This window comes from Ciona robusta, chromosome 5 (genome assembly GCF_009617815.1).
Source record: "Ciona robusta chromosome 5, ASM961781v2".
NCBI lineage: Eukaryota > Metazoa > Chordata > Ascidiacea > Phlebobranchia > Cionidae > Ciona > Ciona robusta.
The window spans coordinates 5,273,641-5,289,144 of NC_143239.1; the positions used below are offsets into that span (position 1 = coordinate 5,273,641).

General features: G+C 33.8%; 5 protein-coding genes across 8 annotated transcripts; 3 read left to right on the top strand and 2 right to left on the bottom strand.

The window, feature by feature from the left end:
* Positions 1-108: 108 nt before the first annotated feature.
* On the top strand, positions 109-2,964 carry LOC149735901 (uncharacterized). Of its 3 annotated transcripts, none has more exons than XM_089878016.1 (2): positions 109-874; positions 932-2,964. In XM_089878016.1, the coding sequence occupies exons 1-2, from the start codon at positions 730-732 to the stop codon at positions 2,509-2,511; spliced, it is 1,725 nt and encodes a 574-aa protein (XP_089734142.1). In that variant the 5' UTR covers positions 109-729; the 3' UTR covers positions 2,512-2,964. The 3 variants fall into 3 exon arrangements, with proteins under 3 accessions (XP_089734142.1, XP_089734143.1, XP_089734140.1); XM_089878017.1 differs by having other exon boundaries at positions 935-2,964; XM_089878014.1 differs by having other exon boundaries at positions 109-2,964.
* On the top strand, positions 741-4,985 carry LOC149735902 (TBC1 domain family member 24-like). Its single transcript, XM_089878019.1, has 2 exons — positions 741-874; positions 2,966-4,985. The coding sequence occupies exon 2, from the start codon at positions 2,992-2,994 to the stop codon at positions 4,744-4,746; it is 1,755 nt and encodes a 584-aa protein (XP_089734145.1). The 5' UTR covers positions 741-874; positions 2,966-2,991; the 3' UTR covers positions 4,747-4,985.
* Positions 4,828-7,628, bottom strand: LOC149735903 (GPI alpha-1,6-mannosyltransferase 2-like). The gene is made up of 5 exons (XM_089878029.1): positions 7,497-7,628; positions 7,014-7,165; positions 6,424-6,575; positions 6,065-6,208; positions 4,828-5,819 (listed from the first exon to the last, which is right to left on the bottom strand). Exons 1-5 carry the CDS (start codon positions 7,572-7,574, stop codon positions 4,987-4,989), a joined length of 1,359 nt encoding a protein of 452 aa, XP_089734155.1. The 5' UTR covers positions 7,575-7,628; the 3' UTR covers positions 4,828-4,986.
* LOC149735904 (cytoplasmic dynein 2 light intermediate chain 1-like) lies at positions 7,624-15,267 on the bottom strand. Of its 2 annotated transcripts, XM_089878034.1 has the most exons (8): positions 15,022-15,267; positions 14,724-14,822; positions 14,164-14,274; positions 10,697-10,867; positions 10,339-10,431; positions 9,219-9,352; positions 8,750-8,866; positions 7,624-8,283 (listed from the first exon to the last, which is right to left on the bottom strand). In XM_089878034.1, exons 1-8 carry the CDS (start codon positions 15,127-15,129, stop codon positions 8,073-8,075), a joined length of 1,044 nt encoding a protein of 347 aa, XP_089734160.1. In that variant the 5' UTR covers positions 15,130-15,267; the 3' UTR covers positions 7,624-8,072. The 2 variants fall into 2 exon arrangements, with proteins under 2 accessions (XP_089734160.1, XP_089734161.1); XM_089878035.1 differs by lacking the exon at positions 14,164-14,274.
* LOC149735905 (flavin reductase (NADPH)-like) lies at positions 11,113-13,770 on the top strand. The gene is made up of 5 exons (XM_089878044.1): positions 11,113-11,441; positions 11,537-11,701; positions 11,863-11,952; positions 12,825-12,985; positions 13,323-13,770. The coding sequence occupies exons 1-5, from the start codon at positions 11,366-11,368 to the stop codon at positions 13,548-13,550; spliced, it is 720 nt and encodes a 239-aa protein (XP_089734170.1). The 5' UTR covers positions 11,113-11,365; the 3' UTR covers positions 13,551-13,770.
* Positions 15,268-15,504: the final 237 nt, after the last annotated feature.

Consider the following 15,504-nt stretch of genomic DNA (forward strand, 5'->3'; position numbering starts at 1 on the left):
ACAAGCCGAGGAAAGTTCTTTGGCCCCGCAAAAAAAGTATGCAACTCTGCATTCCTCGAATCCTTTCCAAATTAATACCAGTGCCCACGGTTGGAAAGATATAACTGGTAAAACCATTTCAACAGCGAGACCCGAATTTTATGCGAGCAGTTCTGCTATGGGTACTGAACACTCAATCGAGTCGAGTGGTGATTCAGATTACAAAGATTCTCCATCTTTCCCAAACGGAGGAAAACCCACTAAAGACCATAGGGATTTGGAGGATCAGAAAACAGACCCTACCGAAGTCGATAGTTATAGGCTACAGACATAGCCACCATCACTCCAACGCCGCTTTATTTACGTATAGCCAGACAAAAGTCGAACCATATCAAACAGGTGTAACAACCAGCTTAGAAAATGGAGACTTTTAGTTACTATACAGTGGTGTTTTTGTAACGTCGGTTTAAAGTTGCAAATACGTTAAACATAATTATGTGGTTGTAACTGCTAAAAAAAAGAAAATTTGTAAATAAAACTTCTTTATTCCACCGAAAGTACTACAAAAATTACGCATCGTCAGAACCAGAATAAATTACAGGGAATGTATGAGCTGGTTGCCCAAAAGAACAATTGTGCAACAAAAAAGGATCCATACGCCCACTTACGTGCCTAATAAATAATACATAGGGGACTCCCATTTCTGACATTTAATAAGATGAAACCATAGTCTATAATGAAACAGCGTTAATGGCTAACACGCAAACATTTATAACGTTATTGGGAAGAAAATACAAAGTGATTGAGTGCAATTTACCTGTGGATTATGTAAGTACTCGACCATGTGAAGAACTAGAAGAAAACACTTCGGTATATGACTCCACCGGAAATCAAGGTGAGGACGTTTCACAACAAACAAATTTAGAGGTGATTAACGATAATATCCCGACAGTAGCTGATCCTATTGATGGAATTAATGAGGTGGAAGATGCAAAACTCACACCAAGTGAAAATGTAAATGAATTTTTGATATCTGAAAATTCTACTGAAACTAAAAATGAAAATGCGTCTAATGAAAATATGGCAAGTATGAATGTGGATAAAGAAAGTTCTGATGGGAATTTAGAGTCTACCGTTGCAGATGAATCTAAAGTACTCACAGAAGAGAAAACAATAGAATGTACATCAAATGAGCAGCCAGAAAATGAAGAAAATGTTCAGGTAGCTTCAATGGAAAATACAGTTGAAAATATAGCAGCAGAATCTGAAAATTCAAGTATGGAAGAAGAAAATACAGATGTTTTAGTGGATACGGATCAAATTGATGTTGAAGAAGATGTTGATTTGGATTTATTATTGGAAGAGGATGAAGTTGATCTTCCGAAGTTTGAGTACCAAGCATCCATTGATGCAGCTGAGGAGGTGGAAAAATCTTCAGATTCAGAAACGCAAGATCAAAATGAGGAGAGCGCATCAGAGGCTGTGGTAGTCGGAAATCAATTAGAACAAGTTGAATGCGCAGTTGAAGCTAACAATCAAGAGACGAGTGAAGTAAATGGAGGTGAGGAAACTGGTGATGGTGAGACTGTGGGAGCGACAACTGTGATTACTGACAGTTTTGCGAGGCCTGTTACCCGTAGTGGTTCACTTGGTGAGCCGCCTTCTTATTCTGAGTCGGAGTCTTCACAAACAGATGGGGATTCTATGATGAGAGTAAGCTTGTCTGATAAACTGCTTATTGTTGATTATGCAAAGTCAGAATGGAAAGGGACAACTTTCACAGCTGAGTGTGTGAGAAAGGGTTACTCAAAAATTATAAGTTCTGTGGGTTGTAGCTACATGAGACAAGTAAGGGGAGATAACTACTGTGCACTCAGAGCTGCTGTCTTTCAAATTTTAACTCAACGGTTGCCAGTCATTACATCCTGCCCTGACAGAGCTACTTTTTTAAACACATTGCCTGAAAGATTACAAGAGCAATATAATTGCGAGTGGTTAAAAGATTGGAGTTTCGCAAACAGACTTCCTTCTGACCAGAATAACAGATTTAATGTAATGCACGCTTGTCTGACCTTCTTTGAGGAGCAATTAAGTCTTTCTGAAGCTATGTCTAGCAAAGAGGACAGAGAAGCCCACTTTTTGGCTCTATTTAACTCTGGTTCCAATGCTGAAATTAGACTTTTTGAAGCAGTGAAATTGGTAATGCTGGAATGTGCAATGAGACTTTATGCGCTCTATTGTAAAGGGGAGGAGGTCCCAGTTTTTGTTTGGCTTCTTTTTGCGAGAGATACAAGTAGTGAGCCACAAAGTCTCATGCTTAACCATTTAAACAATGCTGGGAATTCTGGTGGCCTTGAGCAAGTTGAAATGTTCCTGCTTGGGCAAGCGCTTGAACTAACTGTGAGAGTTGTCAGACCTTCTAATGTTGACCAGGAGGACTTTATAACACATTATCCAGACCACATGGTGGATAAGTGGCACAAACTCAACCTGATTGCTGAAGATGACAGACATTATAATATATTAGTTTGATATATTGTTGTTGTATTTATTGTGAAAAACTGCTGCATAAAATCACTGAACTATTTTAATATGTAAAATGAACATGATATTGTATCAGTATGTATAGCAGGCTTAGGTGTAAAACAATTGTCATTTTAAAATATCATAGATTTGAACACACTAACTTGAATGTATTGTCACAATCTGCTTTGTTTTAAATTAATGTATTACAATTTTTATGAATTTGTTTTGGCAGACCACAGTGTAGCAACAGAATAAATTTACCCCAAATTTTGGTGTTTCAATATTACAAAGCAAACTTCTTGGTCATATTTCCTTGATTACATTACATTAAACGGTGGAGTTGTTTTTTTAATTATCTAAGTTGCTGCTAAAGCTAATATTGAATATGTTATGTATCATTTTCACATTATGATTATGTTTTCCCTATATATATGTTTAATATATATTTACCTTTCAACAGATTAAGTTTAAGTAGAATAGGTGGTGATGCAAATGAATGGAGCTGGTGAGGTGGTGACACCATTCTCTAAGTTTGTAGACCTCGAAGAAGTTGGAAAACATGTAAAACACAGCACACAACCTGCCTCTCAAACATTGGTGTCAACATTCATCAATTTAACAGAGACGTCAAACAAACGAAGCCTAAAAACACATTTGAGAGAAAATCTTCACCCTGCCAATCATGATATTCGGTCCGTTCTTTACAAACGCCTGGTGTGCAAAGTCGAGTGCAATGAAAGTATGTTTGGCGCACAGATGTACACAGACTTTGAGAATGAGCATTTGATTGGAGTATCAGGCATCCTCCCACCACCAAGCTTCTGTGAAACTGAAGATATTCCAAACTTTTGCCTCAATGGCAACGGCAAAGCAACTTTAATGAAAGTCTTAAACTGTATCAACTATCAGTTTCCACAAGTCACTTACAGCCCTCTTTTGCCGGTTGCAGTTGCTTTATTTCTACATTACGATGAAGACCCTGCCCAAGTATTTAGTCATGTTTGTCGATTGATTTTTTCCAATTCGAAATCCATACATTACCTTGATGCGAATAAAAAAGAGGTAGATGCATCCACACATCTGTTAAAAGAACTCACCCAAAAGTATTCCAACGCCTCGCATAAAAGCTTGTTAAGTCTTACCTCGAATCCAGACAACGTTTACAGCCAATGGATTCGATGCTTGTTCCATGGTCTACCGTTCACATACACTGCAATTCTCTTTGACATGTACCTATTAGAAGGATATAAAGCACTTTACAGGTTATCCCTGTCGGTTCTTAAGTTTTACAGGAAAATGGGTGTGGCTAATGCTTCAGATATTGTCAGCGCTGTTTTTAATTTCAACCAAAACATTGAATCCAAAGTGAGCATAAATATGTTGTTCCGTAAAGCATTTGGTTTTAAACTGCCACCCAGTAAAGAGATAAATCGCCGGCACAGAAAAATGTTGATGACGTCAAACAATCCAAACCTTCAAGATACAACGCGTTCCCCAATGAACCAATGGACACATGTAACCACCATAAAACAAGTAGAATCTGAAATAGCCAGCCAATCCTTGCTCACAACACTGTACAAGTGGCTGCCAGATTCAACTACAGTTCTAAGTCCAGTAGTGTTATTTTCCACAAATAAACACGGCTACAATCTAACTTCCTTCTTCTCATGCTGTGATCTTCATGAACCTACAGTTCTTCTTATTAAAACAGTAACAGATGCTGTAATTGGAGCTTATCTCTCTACAGCTTGGGAAGAGAGAATAAATTCCAAGGGGTACTTCGGAACTGGGGAGTCATTTGTCTTCAAGTTACTTCCAGAACCTGCAGTGTACAAATGGTCTGGGATTACTAAGAGCACGAATAAGATCCCGCAACTAAGTGATGCAACTCCCAGTAGATCAGGATCCTGTTCCCTGCCTCCTATCAATGTAGACACAACTCCGCCCCCTGTTCTTCCTAAAACAGCTGAACCTCTCATTCTTCCACCATTAGTTGGTGCAATGGGTGTGAACAGAACCCCCACTCCATACCCAAGCCCACAGCGTGATGACCTTTTCATGATGGCGGACAAAAACGGCATCAAAATCGGTGGGGGTGGTGGTATAAGTATCGCAATTGACACATCTCTTTTAAATGGAATATCCCAACCAAGTTCCACTTTTAATAATCCCTCACTTGTTGGGGAAAACGGGACTTTTGTTTGCTCTATGATAGAAGTTATAGGGTTCCATAATGCATAACAATTTTACAACATAAATGCAATCTATTTTTATATGACCTGCTTATTATTTATTACACTCCTATACAATGCTTGGTGAAACTACAGTGTTACGTACATGTCATGTTTATATATATTGCTTCATGTGAAAATATTTTGTGCCACTTCATGTTTGTTCGTGCAATATAATATATTCATTGTAGAAAGTTACTCACATTCATAAGATTCGTTAAAATAAAAATAAAGCCAATTCTGCTTTAATTCAAGTCCATGGTAGAAAATTAACATGTAGAACGATACCAGTTACAAAATAACTACAAAAATAAACAACTAAATACTTGGTGGGTTTGCTAAGCTTTGCCCTAGAATCCCATGTTACATTCATTTGATCCACACAAGAATATAAATAGCTAGCAACAAACCAGTAAGGCAAGGGTGAGCCAGACATTACCATACGAGTTGTTACCTCGACATGCATAAAACACAGAGAAAAAGTAACTAGAAAAACCAAGTGGCAAATATAACAGAAAATACTCTGGGAAGCAAAAAATGCACTTTTTGCTTGTATAACAGGATTTTTCAAGTTTCTAAATGGAAGACCAAGATATAATATTTCTCCTTTACGTCTTTCTAGATATTCATACACCCCTTTAACAGTAATAATTACGACAGGCAGAGCAAGAATAAAGTTTGGTATCTTGTTCCATTTATAATAAGCAAATAGACCAAGTCCCCAATGGTGTTGCTGTATATGATTATATATGGATGGTATAGGTTTGTTACACCATGCAGGTATTTCTGGAGAATTATTATTCAATAAATTCTCTTCCATCTTCCCATTACAGAATTTTACATAACCATAGTAATTGAACAAACAAAAAGGAATACAAATCATAACACAGTGCATAAAAGTCTTTAAAAAATATATAATTACATAAAATCCAGTATGCTTCATATTTAAGAAATGTTTCAAGGAGTAATAAGCTATAAAACCAGCGTTAACTGTGCCGTTGGATCGAGTACAAGAAGCAAAAACAAACCAGAGTGAAGATTGAAACATTTTCCTCTTTTCAGCTGCTACCAACCCTTTGAATACTGTAATACATAATAAATTGACCTAAATGTATATAAAATGTAGGTATATGTACAAGTTCCGTTTTTTATGAGTTGTCTAAATTGTCATGCATACGTAAAAAAATCCCAAAAAATAATCACACATAAAGATAAATATGTAAAAACTTATGGTTTTGAAGTGTGTGAAACAGAAAACCAATGATTTGACAACTGTGGTTGCCCTACTATGTAAGGGTATTTAGGTTACATTAATTTCATATACTTACAAAAGAATGCAAACATTGTCTCTGAGTAACAAGAGGAGAAAAATATGGATGAGGGATTGAATGAGAAACACATTGATGCCAAGAAAGCAAACGTCTTGTCTTTATAAATAAGCAAAGTTAAATCATAGACTGCAGCAGCTGCCTCTGTTAAAAAAACAAATTATAGCATAAGTTAATAAAAGACAAATATCATAAAAATGATAACTATACAAAATGGCTTAGAGTGAAAACAGATTGCATTTTTACATTTGTTGGGGAAAAGCTGAGTTAAATATGGGTTAAGGTTAAGTAATAGAAAATGACAAAAATATCCAAGACTGAAATTGCATTTTCCCAAAATAATGAAACCTGTTACCCACCAATAAATAAAAACGTATTCAGACAGAAAGCAGCTAATAGACAGCAGGTATGGAATGAGAAAATGTTTGTCACAGATGTAAGAACTGCACCGATTCCATGGCATGACATTGGTAGCATAGGAAAAAAGGCAAATGTGCTTTCTTCCACATACCTACACAGAATATATTATAGTAAATTAAAACCATATATTTTATCCTACATGGGTAAAGTGCTACAGCAAATTAAATCATGAACCTGGGATTTGGAAAGAGTTTGTCCATTACACCAGCAATTATAACTTGGTACCGTTCAGAAATTAATGTAGGCAAATACCAGACAGGCATACCCTACCAATTGGATAACAGTTTAACTACCAAAAAAGGTTGTATAAATTTACCACAGCATTATTTGATAAACTTTACTTCCCAATTCAATAATAGCTGTATAACACAAGTTTCTTATTCTTGACACTTAACAACAATTGCTCCAACCCAGTGGTCACTAATTGGATGTCCAAGTTGTTAATCATAAATGCAAACAAAAAAATCCTTGCCACGCAAGGGTGAATAAGTTCCATTAATTCAAATACAGTACAGAAACAGTTCATTACCCATGCTCTGCTATGTATGTAAAATACTGTGCATCCCATTTATGAAAGCCATCAAGTGCAGCACGAATCACAACATCAATCCAACCAACAGCGGGACTGACAACAGGTTGGAAAGCATCTCCTTGGTAGTCAGGAACAACATTAGCTAAGAGCTGGAATATAGTAATATTAATTATTTATCAGTGAGGGTCTGAGCAAGATGTATTATTGAATCTTTTATTTAAATTTTTAATAGAAACAAACCCAGTTTAAATTTTTAATAGAAACAAATATAATTAGGTTGGCCTAAACCTGCATTTACTTTACAAACTTACACTCAAGTAGTTTAAAATAATTTAGTAGTAAACAAAGAATATTTACAGTAATATATAACTGTATCTTCCCAGCTCTTCAAGAGCATTAGTAATCAAAGGAGATACATAACATTATGTGTGGTATTCATCTTACCCCATTGCTTTATTATATATTTAAGTACCAAGTTACCTGTATTAGAAAGACACCAATTCTTGACCACACAGCAACATTTTTAGCATCTTTTTTCGTTAAATACTTTAGTTGCATAATTTTTCCTTTCGACCTAGATACTTTAACAACCTAACAGTTTTTGACATCTAAACATAAAAATATTGGTTCAGTAATGAAATATATTTTCTTTAGTTCAAAACACAGTGTGCTGGAGAAATATATGAAGATAGAGGATTTTCATTCAACAACAGTTTGTATAAAGTATCAGAGAACAAGTTTCCCAATAAAGGATGAAATTAAAATTACCTAGTAAGCACAAACATAAGAAATGTGTGGTCAGATTAATAAAGTAAAAACCACTGTTGGTAAATCAATAAACATCGAAAACAAAATGTCAAATACAATTAATATATTGAATCTCTTTGATATTTTGACCGTTAATAATACCATCATAGCACAGATCCAATAAAATGTTTTCGGTAAAAACTACTAACATAAAATTTTGCAGCATATAGGCTAAAATGCTCTTCAACTAAGCACAACAATTGCAATTTTATGTACTACGTTTTATAAAGAATTTCAAGTAAATAGTCTTTAGCTAATTCTTGTTGTCCATTTCTGCCCCTCTTGTTTCTTGAATGCCTCCAACTCTCTGTCTTTTTGAGCTCGAAGTTCATCAATTCTTGGTTCCTTAAACTGCTTGTCTTTTGCCGGGTCATCTTGTAACGAAGCTTGTAGTTTTGAGCCTGTATTTTCCTGAGGGAAATGGCCACAAAATGCGGATTTCCACACTTCAGTCGGATTCCTGGTAGAGTATCAGTTTGGTTAATGTTAATGAAAATATGTGTGAATAAGTGTCTCACACAAAAGCTATTTTAAGAAATTTTTGCGTTTTATAAAAAATGTATCACACACACGAATTTTGCAACATAAGGCGTAGTTTAACTGTAACACTTAATGTACACAATATAAGACACAACTAGGGTTGTTGTAAGAAATAGAATTTCATATTGACCCTGCTACAATTGTGGGTTATCCTTGGGAAAGACACTAAACAAAAATTGTTTCAACCCAGTGGTCACTAATGGGTTGTCAAAGTTGTCAGCCTACATAAAACCAAAAAAATCCCACCAAAAATAATCACCCACAAAGTTACATGGTGGTAACTCCTAAGCAGGCACCAGGTGTATCAAACAAAACACCCGAGTTATAAAGACTGTCATTGCCTCGCCACATGAGGATGAATAAGTTCCATTCACCCATATAATTACCTGGAAGACACACGGCCAATATCCGAGCTCTTTAATGGAGGCGACCCAATGCCATCTAAGCTATCAATACCTGCTGGCACATAGAGGGGTCGCTTATTGTCAATCACTGGTGTCTTGCTGCAAAAAAAAAATTAATTAGTTTTACGGCATGAAATTTGGAATATAAAAGCAGCCACAAGTGTAATTTTTTTACTAAATTTCACACAAATTAGGCAAAATAAAGTATAAAGATAAATTTGGGCATAGCATTTTTCACATTATTAAATAAGATTTCTATATTTTGACAACCATGATGGTAATTTGTAATTATATTAGCAAAATCATATTTTCAAAATATTTTGTTAAAACACCATTAATATTAAATATAAAAATACGTTATGTATATATACTAAACTACAAAAACATTCGATGAAGTAAACCACAAAAAAAACGTGTCATGAATGAATTTATTCAGTATAAAGGTACATACTTTAGTGGCCCTCCAAATGCTGCTACATTCATTATGTGGCGAAGTCCTTTTACTGTGGCTTCAATTTTTGAGCTCATGAAGATGGCTGATGCACCATTGGATAAAGCAAGGTACCTGATGCATTGGGTGATCACCTGGGAATGAAAACATTTCAAATAAAACAGAATATAAAGGGTATTCAAATTTAAATGTTTTTTTTAAATGAGAAATTATGGTGTTTCAATGCTTAAAAACGTATAAGTTTTACACATAAATACCATAATCAAAGACATAATGTTTAAAGTGTCTAGCATAATTCGTTTTAGCATACTAGTTTTCCTCCTACTATAGATTTTACTCTGCTTGTAGATGACTATACCCATAATGTCATGTACTTTATTTTAATGTAAACAATAACAGTTAATTTATTTGTACATGGAATCTGTAATAGAGAAACTCCATGTGGTAATGTAATACCAGTAACTTCATTGTCTTCATTAGATATTAAATATTAACTGTTTATTGTTTGATGGTATACAGTGCGATACAAGTGACTTGTCAATGTGGTTTTATTCAATGTTTAACTTTATTGTTAAGCTGAATCAGGGATTAGGACCAGTACTCTATGTAAACACAATAAAGAAAATAAAGGTTAAAATCACATTGAAATTCGAATTAGCTTAGAACTTGAAGAACTCAAGTGAACCGGCTAATTTAAATTCCTCGAAAGGCCAATAATAATAAATGAACTACCACTTTAGATTTCATGGCGATAAAATTGGCATAAGTGTGTTTATTGCTTCAACACAGGGACTGCTAAAAGCTTCGCACAATTTGAACTGTGTTTGTTATGTTTAAACTACTAAATCAGGGGAAACGAACTGTAAAGTATTAAAGTTAATATAAATTTTAAAATTGAATTGTTCATGAAACATGGAATTAGCTAGCTTGGAAAAAAACTTTTTGCTACAAATGCAAAAAAAAGTCTTTATAAAAAGAAAAAACAAGTTATTCCTATAAAGTCACTTTTATAATTAAAATGGGCATTTTTTTATTTGTCTAAATTTAACAATATATTCTTACAACTCTAATACACCACCTGACCACCTTTATAATAATGTAGAATATTTTTCCAACCGACCTTTTTCTGTTCAGGTTCCATTTCTTGAAATTTATCAAATTTGCTTCCGATGATAACCAAGGGGACAAGGAAGGGATTGATAACGTGGGCATCCTGGAAATGATATTTTGAGCAAATATCTCGAATTTATTTATACTGTTTAAAATTTCAATTGATCAATAAATTCAAATTGGTGGTATATATATTAATATATATTTTGTTTTTTTCTTGACCAAAAATTAAGGTAATTTTTGATTTCTACACTTATTTATGATAACATTACTAAACTGGCAAAAGTTCATCATTTTGTTCAACTTATGTAGAAAATATGAGAAATTCAGAATGATTTCCACAGGGAACAAAATGAAGATAACATTACCGGCCTGTCTTTCCCACCAAGTCTTTCCCACGCTTCTTTTAAAAACTTTTGCTGCAAACCAGCTTTCTGTTTGCTCATTTGGCTCAGAGTTGCATCGATTCGAGCTCGAGCCGCTTTCAGAAGATTCTCTGCTGTGTACCAAAGCTCACTCGGGTTGGACAAGTCTAACACCTAGGAAATAAATGTTGTATATTAAAGTAAGCTCATTTTAAGAGATTTATGAAGGACTACTATAAAAAAAAGCATCTTTACTGTTTTATTGCTTGAAAATGTTGTGTAGGTATGTCAGTATATGAAGTACTGTGGTGTCTTGTTTTAGCTACCATGTAATAAAGATCTATCATGTAAATAAAGCCACTCATGCCCTCAAGCCTTACTTACAGTAAATGGAATGTAAGGTCATGTAAATAGCTTCACATAAACAACTGTGTAGATGGTGGCCTTATTCTGTAGAAAAGCTTATGTGCGTCACACTTGTTTTTGTCCAATGGTGAATAAGAGTGGTTTGTCCCACATTCTTTTCCACTTGGTTGCTCATTTTTTATAAGAGAGAGTGAGAGAGAATAGGCAGAGAGGTGAAAAAGACAACCTCAACACAAAGTCAACAAACCGTGGTTTGGCTTGAAAGCAAACGTTCTGTGAAAGCTGGTGCACGGTGTGTTTTACAAAATGAAGAATCTGATTGTGTTTGGAGGGACAGGCAGAAGCGGTCTCGCAGTTTTAGAGCAAGCGGCTGATGAATTAGGTAAGCAAGTTCATTGCAAAATGCATTTAATGGTTTCCTGTTAAAATGTGCACACTTTTGAATAGGTCAGGACGATATATGTTTTTGCATTACAGATATACAGGTCACTGCATTTGTAAGAACGCCAACAAAAATACCTGGCCATGTAAGAAGCAAGATTCTAGTTGTTCAAGGTGATGTTTTAAAGAAGGAGGAGGTGTCTGATGCAATCAAGGGAAAGGATGCTGTCATTTCTTGTCTTGGAAATGGATTCAGCTTAAGTAAGTAACTATAATTTTATTTTTTGTTTTTTACCAATGTTTATTTTTTTACAAATAAGCAATTTAATATTTTAGTTTTGTTCAAAGAAAGCCTCTGTTTTTGTTGCAAAATATACAGCAGACAGTAAGGGAAAGATTTTTTTAAACCTTTAACATTGCAGTGCCAACAACAGTGATATCTCATGGAATTGGAAACATCATAGAAGGAATGAGAGAGAATAATGTAAAGCAGATTGTGGTGGTTGGTGTGGGTAAGTTTAAAAACATATTTGCCCCAAAAATTTGCAAAAAATAAACCAATTTTCTGTCTTTTGTATCTTTAAATTAATTAGATAGATATTTACTGTGAGTTTTTTTTAATTTGGGTTTATTAGGCACTTAGGCAGTTGATTAAAATATATCGTTTGGTAATTTTTTATTTACAGTGTTATCACAATTGTTGTTTTGCTGTTAATTCCTATATTTTGATAATTTTAATTGATGATCTTTTTATCCTGATCTAATGAAACAAAAATGCAAACACAAAACACTGTCATAAAAGAGTTTCATTTAGTTCAAAAGTTCATGAAACAGTGATTTATCATTGAATCTTACAGAATAGCTTAAGGCTATGTAGATTATATACATGCGGGTAACAGAGGTCATTTACGTCTGTGACAAATTATAAGCAGCTTATTCATCGTAAATATAATTCATGACTTGAAATAGACCTAGTGCTAACAGCATTTAGAGGTTAAAATGTAACCATAAACTTTTTGAATCTAATGACTTTTGCTGACATGTTAACAATATTGTTAAAACGGGAGCACAGTATATTGAATTACATTAAATTATACATGCATTGCATGTATATGTATATATATTACTTGCATATATAAAAAACAAGCATGATGTTGTCTAAATAATAAATATATATATATTATATTGAATTTTACATTTTTTAAAAATAGGCTATATATTTTTGTTCTATAGACTCTTCTTATAAATTAGCAGATTAAAAACGGAACAGGTGAAATGCTAGTACATTAATGTTAAACAGGTGTAATAATAGAAAAATCTTGGTAGCTTTTAATTTAAATGCCATTACCACAATGCCAAAATATTATTGAATTATTTTTTACAGCCTTTTTACTGCCCAATGGATACTTCACACCATTCTTTATGAAAGGAATTGTTAACGATCATGCAAGAATGATAAATATATTAAAGAAAGCTAAGGACTTAGATTGGGTGATTGTAGCACCTCCAGAAATATCAGATCAACCATTTACAAATGAATACACGGTAAACATTCCACAATTTTTACATCGTAAACAACTTTTATTACCTATTTGGTAAAACAACTGGCGTAAAACGTTATTGAGCACTTTAGTGGCAGCATAAAATGTTTTCGGCAGACAGTTGTTCCTGTTATTTTTTGTGTTGTTAGTTTCTACTCATGTCATTATATTTAAATCTGAAGTATTATTATTCTAAACAGTTTTAAATCACAAAGGTTAAATTAGTTAGTGTAAATTTACAGTTCAACACGCTGCCCGAAATGGTCAAATACGTCTTTACAAGTATGTTTTACTCTTTATTTTTAGAAGAAAAAACAAATAAAATTATGTGAATTTTTCAGACAACACTAAACAAAAATGCACCAGAGTATGTTGTATCTACACAAGATCTTGCCCATTGGTTACTTAGATGTATAAAAGATGACAAACTGATGAATGAATCCTGCCATCAAATGGTGGGGATATCTTCAAAACTACCGCTCAAAAACTGGCTGAGTACCACCAGTGGTATATCCACACTGGTTATAGTTGCGTTATTAGTGATCAGTATCTATTACTTTACTGTGTAGGCTAGTCTAATGAGTTGGTAATTTGATATAACTGTGGCATTCTCACTATTTTATCCTTCACTTATTTTCAAAATCTTTATTTACTTTTTCCTGAACACGTAAACAGTTTTAATTTTAGCAAAAATTAGGTAAATGAATGGTCATTATAATTTTTTCATGAATATTAAATGATGCTGAATTTGAAAACTTCAATACATTACATTCAACTACAGAACGCTAAGCCACAGAGCTGGTTTAATATTTTGCGGAAATACAGGCATTGACAGGTTCTTTATCCAATTTTATAAATTAGGAATGCATGTGAGAGAAAGTGTAATACATGAGGATTAAGTGTTTAAAATTTTGTCAAAATAAAAAAAGCCTAACAAATTGTCCATTAAAAGAAATATAAATTTCGCCTAAATGGTATCACCTGTTTTTTAGCTCAATATAATGAATCTATCAGAACTCACCAGGTAGTGGTGTACTAAAAAATACATTATCTTACACTACTCTTTAAACTAGGGTAACATGTCAAAGGTTTTTCCAAGTGTAATATATTAGTGGCAAAGAAATAGACTACACATACAGTGATACACTGTGACATAGCATATGCAAATTCAACAGAACTTACCAGTATCACAGTCATAGAGTGGATTGTATCAACAGTCAAAGAAACATCCATTAGTTTAGTCAAGTTAACACCACCACCAAGTTCCCATATGTGACCGGTCATTTTATCTTGCTGGGAAGTAACAAAATAGTTTAATTTTAACCCGAACTAGCAGCATGTTCAGAGAAAAAGTTTGATGCTCGGAAACAACAAGTGCGGCCAAGTGGATGGATCATTAGCTGGCAATTGACACTTAAATTCACAGAAAATTGCAGACCAAACACTGAAATTCAACTTTAGTTAATAACGTCACATCTGTTTTTAACTGTAGCCGTGTTTGCACTTTTAAGCTATATTATGAAGTCTATAATAGGGTAGTATGCACCATACTTTAAAATGTGGTATCAGTCGTATCACAACATTTTTTTACCCCCTATCTGGTTATATGACCTAACTGAACAATAAATCTAACATTTTTTGGTGATTTAGCTTAAAAATTAATAAACATTGGTAAAAAAATGTTAAACAAAATTCTAGTCTTCTTAGTATTTATATAAAACAGAAGAAAATCTTTAACAAACCAAGTTATTTGCCCTCCTTGCAAAGGTATACTCAAGAGCAGTGGTCGGTCTGGGAGCTTCATCTCTTGAAAGAAATTTCAAAATTGCTGTTGTTTTCCCCTGTGAAATTTACTATTAAGGTATTTAATATAGAACAGACTGTTATTAATATAAATTTTATTCAACCTGATAAGTTAAATTTCATTGTAAAGTACAAAAATGTACATGAAAAGGATTAGCCTACCCTTTTGGTAATGTATCTGAGGTATTTTATACCATACTTTCAAACCCGTAACATGTTTGCTTGGTTGCGACTTACCGAAGATTTTCCTCCGACAAACAGAATAAACTTTTCCAAAGAATTGCCTCCACCACTTTGCATTAACTGGACTTCTGCAGCAGCAGCGTCCCAAACGTTTTTTGACATAATTATATCTTATTACGGTACTTACAGCAAACAAATACTCAAAATTATAACGCAGTAGTTAACTGTCCCCTACAGCACATCGTAGTATTATGACTATAGCACAAACAATATCGCATTTTGTCACATAAACTCACAGAAAAATGCAGACGAAAAGCTTTAATTTTAATCTTGGTAACTAATGACATATCTATATAAGCTTGGCTTTGATTACACGTGCTTTTAGGTAGAGGTGAGGCATTGTTTTTTTATAATAAGACAATAAAGAATAAACAATGCAGAAAGATTTAATATTTTTTAGAAAAAAAAACTATTTGTAACAGCTTGATTTACTTTAATGCCATTTTGTTCATAGAAATCTTTAACTACAATATAAGG